The 10,370-nt window shown below is 43.6% G+C and overlaps 1 protein-coding gene across 1 annotated transcript; it reads left to right on the top strand.

Annotated features, from left to right (window-relative positions):
• The first annotated feature begins 2,032 nt into the window (after positions 1-2,032).
• Positions 2,033-10,370, top strand: RBBP7 (RB binding protein 7, chromatin remodeling factor). The gene is made up of 12 exons (XM_042788945.1): positions 2,033-2,207; positions 2,496-2,640; positions 4,582-4,724; positions 5,200-5,373; positions 5,675-5,790; positions 6,427-6,587; positions 7,007-7,133; positions 7,221-7,298; positions 7,872-7,948; positions 8,410-8,467; positions 9,268-9,378; positions 10,186-10,370. Exons 1-12 carry the CDS (start codon positions 2,192-2,194, stop codon positions 10,252-10,254), a joined length of 1,275 nt encoding a protein of 424 aa, XP_042644879.1. The 5' UTR covers positions 2,033-2,191; the 3' UTR covers positions 10,255-10,370.

Raw genomic sequence — 10,370 nt, 5'->3', positions numbered from 1 at the left:
GCAATTTGGGGGCAAAAAGTTCCTTTGAATCTTTAGGGTGATTTGGGAGAATCTAACCTGATTCCTAACTGCCTCTATTTCCATTATTCTGCTGGAAAGTGTTACTAGCTGCCAGAAAGATCTACCGTGGTTAAGGCTGTTACCTGTGGCAAACACTGTTCACTTAAGCTGAATAGAAAGCAGTTAAATTAAATGGTCTTTTGGTTAGTGATACCTGAAAGGAGAGAATAGAAAGGCTGGGCTGGCATGGTGGCAAAGCTGTATGTTTGATTTGTATGTGACCGCTTAAACAAAGCTGTGTCACTTGCCACAGTAGTCAGGCAGTATCACTGACCCTATTAGACAACAATACAATTTAAAACTTTTGTAAGACTGACTGATATTATGCGACTGAGGATCGATAATTGCAGTTCAAGTGTCTTCCACGCCCTAATGGCAACTAACAAGTAGTTAAAACATGTATTTCTTCTAGAAAATCAAGCAACATTCTGTTATCTTCAGCACCATTACTGAAAAATAGTTACTATTCAGCTGTGGCCTCTGTAACCGTTTTTACTTACAGATTTATAGTTGTAAAGTGGGAATAATATTGAAGTTTTTAATATAATTTAGGGCTTGTTAGCTAAGACATACTAAATACAGGTCAACTGCCATTCTTTGCTGCTAAACCCAAGTTTGTTTCAAATACAGAAAGGCCACCTGGTAGCTGCTGAATCTCCAAGAAATTTCTGGTTTACCACCAAAGCCCCATACCTCTGCATAGTGGGGCTGTGCAGCTTGCCCCACGGCCCACAGCTGGCTGCAGCACCGTGCACCCCCGCTCCCCCCGGCACCTCTGGTCTCCCCAAAGTTTCCTGGATGAAGCTGCCTCCGCTCGTTCCGCTGAGGCTTATCTCTAGGCTTCATTCATGCCGGGATCAAATCTTTAATTGACGTAAAGATGTGGGCTGTTCTTTCCTCTTTTAATGGCTAAATTACTGCAATTTCTGACCGGTGGCAAGGGATATATTGCAGTTTGTATTTTGGACACTTCCACAGAAAAGTGGTCCATCTTGCTGACTGCACCGTCCCTCCTTTCTGAATGTACCCTGGGTTCCGTTCATGAAAAGTAATGAATGATTTAAGTAATAATAAATCTACTCCCGTTTCCCAATTTCTACTTCCAGTGTGAGATGATGGACACCCTGTTTGGTAAATCTGCCCAAGAGCAGCAGTAACAAGCAGGGTAGTTTAAAGAAGAGAGCCAGAAGGTTGTTTCTGTTCTTCACCCACTCCTGTTCGGGGATCTAACACCTCTAGAACGCTGAATTTCTATTTTATCCCTCTACAAGGAAGACAAGAGCAAATGACTCGCGGGGAGCCGCCTCACCGACAGCCCCGCCCCGCGGCAGCGGCCAGGCCCACCTGTCTTCCCCCGGCCCGCAATCCCCGCGCCTCTGCGGCCGCCTGCTTCCTCCTAGTCCTAGTCCTAGTCCTAGTCCTAGTCCTAGTCCTAGTCCTAGTCCTAGTCCTAGTCCTAGTCCTCCTCGTCCTCGTCCTCGTCCTCGTCCTCCTCCTCGTCCTCCTCCTCCTCGTCCTCCTCGTCGTCGTCGTCGTCGTCGTCGTCGTCGTCGTCGTCGTCGTCGTCGTCGTCCTCCTCCTCCTCCTCCTCCTCCTCCTCCTCCTCCTCCTCCTCCTCCTCCTCGCCCCCTCATCCCGGTGCCGCCGCACAGACCCGCCGGGGCGCAGCCTCAGCCCCCGCGGGCCCGGGGGCGGAGCACGGGGCGGGGCCTCGGGCTCGGGGGGGCGTGGCCTGCGTCTCCGGTCCTCACCGTCCGCCAGCGCTTCCTGGTGAGAGGAGGCGGGGGGGCTCCTGCGCGCTCCCGGCCGTTAGGGCAGCCCAACCCCGCCCCCGCGCGGCCTCCGGGCGAGCCAGCCCCTGATTGGAGCGCGCTGCCCGCCGCGCGCCCGCGGGGCTCTCCCGCCCGCCCTATTGGCTGCCGCTGTGGGCGGCGGCAGCGGAGGGGCGGCTGGCGGCGCGTGCGCCGTGGCGAGAGGCGCGGGTTGGAAGGCGGCAAGCCCGCGCGCGGCGGGGCGGCGGCGCCGTTGGGGCCTTCAGCAGCGGCGGCCCACGCTCCCCTCCCCTTCCCTGCCCTCCCGCGCCGTTAGCCGTTGCTTTCCGTGTTGCGTCTCGCTTGTGCGCGCACCCAAAATGGCGAGTAAGGAAGGTAGGAAACCCCTTCTCCCCGGCTGGGCGGTGGGGTGAGGGCGCGCGTGGCGTGGCGCGGCGCGGCGCGGCGGGGGCTTCCTGTCCAAGGGGCTTCCGACGGGCTGGGAGCGGCGCTGGGGCGGTTGCAGTTGTCCTCCCGCCGGCCGGCCCTGAGGGCCCTTCGGGACCCTCTCTTCTACCCCGCCCCTCCCCGGGCATAGCCCCGGCCTGTCCCCCCCCATCCCCATGCCCCGCTTCAGCGGCGGCGGACGCCGAGCCCCTGGTTCATCCTTTTCCGTTCCCGCAGTGCTGGAGGACACCGTGGAGGAGCGCGTCATCAGCGAGGAGTACAAGATCTGGAAGAAAAACACCCCTTTCTTGTACGACCTGGTGATGACACATGCTTTGGAGTGGCCCAGCCTCACCGTGCAGTGGTTGCCTGATGTGACCAGGTGAGAGAATGGAAGGGAGGCCTGAAAGGTGCCAGGGAGGCACAGGGCTCAGCTGCTGATTTGCTTAGTTTGCAAAGCGGGAGCTGAGGTTGTGTGTAGTTGCTTGTTTCTCTGCTCTTTCTGTCTCTCTTAACCATGTCTGCTAAGTAACTTGAGGATAAAAATCGTGCAAGATGGGAGTAATTTGGGTTAGACTCCTCCTTGTGAGCTTCTGACACTTTGCTTACCCAAAGGGTTTTTAAAGTTGTATGCAGAAGGTTTGAGGAGAAAAGTCACAACTTGATATTTTACAGATCCCTAGCTTGGTTTAGCAGAATGTGTTGTGAGGTATCAGGAGAGTAATCTTTATTGGTTTATTGATATATAAGACCTGACACTTATATAGTTAATTCTGATCAGAGAAATCTATGTACTAAATTATCTTTTTCTTCAGGACTGTCTTTTCTCATGTGCATTACAGATTACTGTTCATCGAAGCTATAGTATCTGTCTCAGATTTTTTTTTGTTTTAAGTCTGGTCTTATTTAAGAGGATATTCTTCTGGAGCTTCACATCCTGGTTCTGTCCCTGGCTCCCTGTTGACTTCACGTATTTTAATTTTCCCATTCTTCCACCTCCCCCTGAAAACTGTGGGCTCACTGGTTAATTTCTTAAAGAATTTTGAAGATGGGGTAGATTCTGCTCATGTGCCAGCTACTACAGAACTTAAATTGTTGCAGTAACCATGCAGGGCTCCATTGAGGTAGTGGACAAGTACTGGGTCCCTCTTGTAAAGTGGATATAGCTAGGTTTTAAAATGGCTTATGTGTACAGTTCATTCAATAATCGGAGGATGGTCTCTTCTTTAAAATTCCACCTTACCTTTGTGGTGTTATACTTGGTGGTTAGATGATCACTTAATTTTGTATACCAGAATGTTTGGGGAAGATGTTGAGAAATGTGAGCTGACTAGTTGTGGCATAGAGAAAGTGAAGTGGGGATGTGAGGGTGTGGAGCCCTTATGAGGAACACTTCTGCTTGCCTCGTATTTTGCAGATTGACTTAATATTCAGTTTAAAACCTGGTATTTCCAATTATCCAGTGTCAAAATATGTAAGCCATTTAAGGCAAGGACTGTCTCTTTGTATGACATCTGACATGATGGGACACCTGTTCCTGATGCAAGTAAGTGTGTGTGCACTGTGTGTTTTTGTTTTGTTTTGTATTTTAACTTTCCCCTCAAAATATATAATGATGCCTTGGGAATGGTGTAGTAATACCGACAGAGGTTTATGATTGCCCCAGTGATTCCTGTTTGCATGGATTCAGACAGCATAATTAGTTTGCTGCTTTCAAGAATGCAAAATTTGCTTGGTTTTGACTGTTCAAATTTTTTCCTTTCAGAGATAAATGGCACTTGTCCATCCAGCCTTTCACTTATTACAGAATGTTGCATTTAACAGCTAGAAGATAAATTTGATTCTAGTTAGTTAGGATTTGTGCAGAGTTTCTGAAATAAAATGAAAACTGGTAGAAGCTTCCAAGACAAGAAACTAAAATATGTTGCCATTTGTCCTCAGTATTCATGTTTTATAGAAAGTAGTATTGATTGTTTTCTAAGTCAGTACTGTGCAACTGCTAGGGGAACTAAAGACAGAAGTAGGTATTGGTGTCACCGTTAGCTACCGTGTAGGCTGTAATTGTCCCTTCCAAGCCATGTGGCAATGGTTACTGACTTGCATTGTTGCTCTGGCCTTACTGGTTGTGCCTTTGGCTTGCTTATGTCAGAGTCTAGTTCACTTTGTTGCACAAGTGTCCTGTGACAAAGGAAAAGATCTCTTACGTGAGTTTCTCTGTTCTAGCTCTCTGAAGAAGTTTGGATCTTGAATGTTATTGATGCTAGCTATCAGCCCTCTGGAACCGAGCACTTAATTTTATTCCACGCATTTATCATTCTAACAGACCAGAAGGAAAGGATTACGCTCTCCACTGGCTGGTTTTGGGAACGCACACGTCCGATGAACAGAACCACCTGGTTGTTGCAAGAGTCCAGATTCCCAATGATGATCAGTTTGATACTTCTCAATATGACAGTGAGAAAGGAGGTGGGCAGTACGTGCATTCTTAAGATTATGCTGTAGCAGTACCATTAAAATGCCTTGTCTAATGGTATTCTAACTTTTTGTTAAATACTAAAGCTGACATATACTTATCAGTTCACACTAATTCTAGATCATTAATAGTGACTAAAAAGAGGAAAGTTCTTATTTCAGAGTAATTTAGATAACGCTATGATACACAATCCCTACTAGCATTTCTACCAGTTCTCAGTTGTGGTGAAAATTGGTATCTGTCTACCTCAAATATGAACTCCTTCAGAGCTTTAATTTCTATAACAGAGGACTCAAAACATGTAGTGTTAATACTGTTGTGCCACGTGGTGCTAGTCGTTCATAATCTGTATTGTATTATGATAAGATGCTTAGCGCTGCTTCTTGGACTGGAGGAGATGCATGAAATGCTGTTTAACCCGTTTAAAATAGTTGATATGATAAACTGACTTTTTTCTGACAAATGTAGAGTTCGGTGGCTTTGGATCTGTGACTGGCAAAATTGAAACAGAGATTAAAATTAACCATGAAGGTGAAGTAAACCGTGCTCGTTACATGCCCCAGAATCCCTGCATCATTGCTACAAAAACACCGTCTGCTGATGTGTTGGTATTTGACTACACGAAACATCCTTCAAAACCAGGTGGGTCAGATTCCTTGAAGTTAAGCAAAGTGCCTCTTGTTGGAAGGTAAACTTGTATTTAACTGCAATTGGGAGGAGAGGTGGTGGGCTCTGGAAGCCAAATAAGAAGGCCCAAATCTTTGACTTTAACTTCCTGGTTATGCTCAATATCATAAGATAATCTCCACAGAAGCGGCATTCGATGAGGCTTATGTATGAAATGCTATTATTGCAGTGGAAACAAAGTTCTTGGGTGATAATGATGCTCTTGTGGATTGATGTGCAAGACTAAGCTCAATGGAAGGAATTTTCTCTCTTTCAGACCCAAGTGGAGAGTGTAATCCTGACCTTAGATTAAGAGGGCACCAGAAAGAAGGCTATGGCTTATCGTGGAACTCAAATTTGAGTGGACATCTTCTCAGTGCATCAGATGATCATGTAAACAGCACATCTTTTCCCCTATCTACAAAAAGTCCCAGCCAAACCACCCCCGCTAATTTATGCTGTAATAGATAATTAGAGAAAAACTGGGTTTGTGTAGCTGTTATATGTGGAAGCTCTCACATACTGTAATTATATTTCTAAAGGCTGTCAGCTGACTTTAGGCTGTAATCAACAACCAGTTTTTCGTAGCATTCTTGGTGAAATAAGAACAGAATATTTTTATAGTTGTCTGTTGGAAGAAGTTGTTGTGTAACAAGCCTCTAACTGGCTTGGGTCTGAGACTGTAAATTAGTAAGACCCTCAAAGATCAGTTGGAGTAATAGCTAGCAAGTTTCTGTGTGGGCTTTAAAAGTGAAACACAAACTACTGAAATAGGGATGCTTTTTGTAAATTGCTTCTGTGACCTTATAAATAATCTTTGGGCCTTGAATTTTAAGAAAACCGATTAATAGAAACTCATCTGACTTCTCATTTATGACATATTAAATGTTCCTTATCAAAAACAAAGAACCTGTTTCAGGAGCAGGAGTGTCGTCATCTCTGTTTATATGTGGAATGTGTTTGTGTTGTGTGTGTGTTTTTTTAAGATAACAAGTCTGCATAACAATAGAATATGATTCTTACTTACAGACAGTGTGTTTATGGGATGTAAGTGCTGGACCAAAAGAAGGCAAAATTGTTGATGCAAAAGCAATCTTTACTGGACACTCTGCAGTAGTAGAAGATGTGGCATGGCATCTGCTCCATGAATCTCTGTTTGGATCAGTGGCTGATGATCAGAAGCTTATGATGTAAGTTGGGGCTAAGCAGTTTCTGGGTGGTGCCTGCTGTGTGCTGTCAGTGGACCAGTCCAGAGCACTTAAAAAAAAAAATCTGAATTATGGAATGGTCTAATGTTATTTAATGCACTCAGCTGTAGCAATCCTGCAGAACTACTGAAATCTGCATGTCATTTGATGTGTTCACATCATTTGAAAAGAAGATGTAATTAATATGTATATCAGCTTCCTGGTGCAAACTCCTCATGTACAACAGACACGAAGTCCTGAAAGGTTTTTGAGTAAAAACTGTAGCTTTGGATTTAGGCTTAGTAATAGTGTTGTCTCTGAAACTAATGTGTAGTGTAGTGAAAAAGAACTTCCTGTGAAAAAACCTGTGTTCCCTCTCGCTCCCTCCTCCCTGCCCCTCCCCAAACCCTCCATTGCAACAGTTGGGACACAAGATCTAATACTACATCCAAGCCGAGTCATTCTGTGGATGCTCATACAGCCGAGGTCAACTGTCTGTCCTTCAATCCTTACAGTGAGTTCATTCTAGCAACTGGTTCTGCTGACAAGGTATTTACTTGTGCATACTTTAGAAGTATCTTAGGTTACAGTTCTGTAGCCATTACACTAAAAATGATTTCTTGTTACTACTTCTAGACAGTGGCTCTATGGGATCTGCGAAATTTAAAATTGAAACTCCATTCTTTTGAGTCTCATAAAGATGAAATTTTCCAGGTGGGTAAGCTTTTCTCACAACCTGTAACAAAATCTGTAAAAGTACTGACTAGGACAAGAACACGCATATTTTCTTATGGTGACTGACCACAATAAATAAAAGTCTGTTAAACGTTAAATAGTGAGTACAACATAGTTTCTTCCTACCTTTCCCCACTTGACTCTGAAGCAAGTAGTCCACAACTTACTGCTGAAAAGATACTGGGAGCTTGCAGCCTACCCCCCAGTACAGCTGTAGAAGGTTTCTCTAAAATGTCCTGCTGTGGAGAGGACTTGCGTTCCACTCTAACACTGTGAACTCTGCCTATTTAGTAGGTGCAAGTGTCTCAATTCTAGACAAATTTCAGGATAGGTAAATCTGTAACAGTGAAATAATGTTGGCTGCTCAATCTGAGAAATCTTAAGATTTTAAAGCACTCGATTTGAGAGCTGTAAGACATGACTTTTTCTGGAAGAAACTGATACATTGAGTCTAGCTGTTGAAAATTAGCAGCCAGGTGCTGGTGGTGGTTTTTCAGGATATGCTTTAGAAATCAGTAACCCTGCTCCAGTCAAGTTGTTTTCTTTCAATAGGTTCACTGGTCTCCTCATAATGAAACAATTCTTGCTTCAAGTGGTACTGATCGTCGGCTTAACGTATGGGATCTGAGGTGAAGAGCATTTCCTATCTTTTAGTATATATGAACAGATGGTTAAAAAAAAAAAAAAAGACTGCAGACTTATTTCCTTTGGTAGACTGGATTTGTGCTGTTCTCCAGCCTTTCTTGCTTTCATAACTCGGACATGGTTTTTTGGGTATATAGTAGAAGCAGCACAGTATGTGTATAACATTCAGATGTTACTTCTCTGTGCAGATTTCTTGCTGGTAGAATTGTTTTCTGTTGCCTTTAGTAATAAGGGATTTCTGCTTCCATGTGCTTCACAAGTTAGGTTCTATTTCAGTAATGATAATGCCAAAGAGTTGATGTCTTGTACCTTATAGTTATTGGATGGTGAGAAAAAACGATAGCAAAAGCCAATACTGGAAACAGGGGCTAGGAACTGTTTAAGTTGAGCTGATAGAGGATGCAATTTTCATTATTAATAAAAAGCATAAACTACTTTCTTACAGTAAAATTGGAGAAGAGCAGTCTGCAGAGGATGCGGAAGATGGGCCTCCTGAACTGCTGGTATGCTTTGGTTTGGGTTTCAGTCTGCTGACATGCTCTGTGGCAGTATGGTGCCTTATGCCTGTGCTACTAAAACTGCAGCACTTCAGAAGTCTTTTCACCTCCCCAGTTTTCAATCCGTTGCTCTAACTTGCAGTAGGCTTCCTCTGTTCAATTCTGAAGGTAGTGACTTTTTTTCAAAGCTGTCCTGGACACGATTTACACATCTTTATTGTTGAATGTACTTAGAGTTCGGCCACGTGCCCGTCTGTACTCTTTTATAACTAAACGTGTGTAAAGCCAAGGCCTCCCTCAAATTATTTGTCTTGCATTAGACCAGTTAGGTCCCATACAGCTGCTAACCTTACTGATGTAGAAAGTACAAAGGCTTTACGTTTTGTTTTGCTTCCTTAGGAAACAATTAAAAACACTTAGAGGTTGGTTTCTTCATTTCCTGTGTAACTGTATGAGTGCCCATATAATTAGATGAGGTAATGGATATAAAATATGGCTGGATTTCCCAACCGGGCCTTGTGTGAAGTAGCACCGTTCTGAGGACGTTGGTCAGTTGTTGCTGTAACAATATGAACTGTCGTCTTGAATGCTGTCTCAGCAATGGCCGCCGTGTCTGTAAGGGACGAATGGAAGGGGATGGTTCACTCACACCTTCTTTACGTCTGCGTTGGGAATCTCTAGTAGCAAGTTTTTCTTTGTGTAATCAGCAGCGTGATGAATTTAACTTCTGAATCTTGGGGTTTAACAGATTTCTCTCTAGAGATGAAATGCCTGACTGAAGCTTGTGGGTTTTTTTTTTTTAATAGTTTATTCATGGAGGACACACTGCCAAAATTTCAGACTTCAGTTGGAATCCTAATGAGCCTTGGGTAATCTGTTCTGTATCGGAAGACAACATAATGCAGATATGGCAAATGGTGAGTCTCGCAACAGCTCTTGAGTTGCTCTGAAGCTTGTTGCATAAATTAAACTGAAATGGCTTGTTCTTGGGGCAGCTTGTGCCTTCAGTGACTGAAAGTAGTCTATCCCCTGTAATTCTTACACTGATTGTTTGGAGAGTAAGTTTTTCAAAAGTAAACAAAGACTAAACCAACCTGAATAAACGCAACTGCTAGTTCATTCTTGACTCTGAGTCTTAGATAGTAGTTAATATTGAGAATAAAATGTGGCAGTTGAGATCTTCTATCCAATGCTAGCCAAGACTTAATCTTCCCCCCTGCCTCTGCACGTAGACTGTGAAGCACGATGCCTTTTAACTCTCCAGTTAGTTTGTACTATTTTACATTACAGGAATTTGATTAGTTATCTTACATTTTGTTTAACTTAAGTTATTCCCAAGTGATTTTATTCAACATTTGTAACAGACTTAACTGTGCGTCACAAGTCAGGCTTTCAGTTTTTAATACCTCTCTTTAACTTGTTTTGTGTGTTCTGACTGAGGTTGAGAAGTCCAAATAACAAAATGTACATAGTAAGGAATTAAATAGCTAAGGCTTATCCTTCTGAAATAAAACAATGTGAAAAGGCAAGTGCTGAAGTCCAGCCACTGTGTACGTGTTCCTAAATTTGGCTGTCCTTTAAGGAAAGGCAGGTAGAGGATCCCTTTTAAGGAAGGGTTGATGTCTGTGCCTTCTTGGTATTATGTTTTTATCTATATAAAGTGTAGAAGATTGCTTAAAAACAATTGTGTCTCCCCTTTGTAATGTGATATTTTGTGTCTTTAGGCAGAAAATATTTACAATGATGAAGAGCCAGATATAGCAGCAGCTGAACTGGAGGGTCAAGGAACATAAGTTTTCTTCCTTAAGGAAATACTGGGTGTGACATAGTAATATAATTTGACTACTGTATACATTTAAAAAAAAAAAAAAAAAAAAAAAAAAAAACAAACCAGAAAACAAGCACTGGG

Source organism: Tyto alba, unplaced genomic scaffold (assembly GCF_018691265.1).
Source record: "Tyto alba isolate M040663 unplaced genomic scaffold, T.alba_DEE_v4.0 Super-Scaffold_14, whole genome shotgun sequence".
Classification (NCBI taxonomy): domain Eukaryota; kingdom Metazoa; phylum Chordata; class Aves; order Strigiformes; family Tytonidae; genus Tyto; species Tyto alba.
The sequence above is the reverse complement of the archived record's forward strand: the minus strand, read 5'-3'. Positions and strand labels throughout refer to the sequence as shown.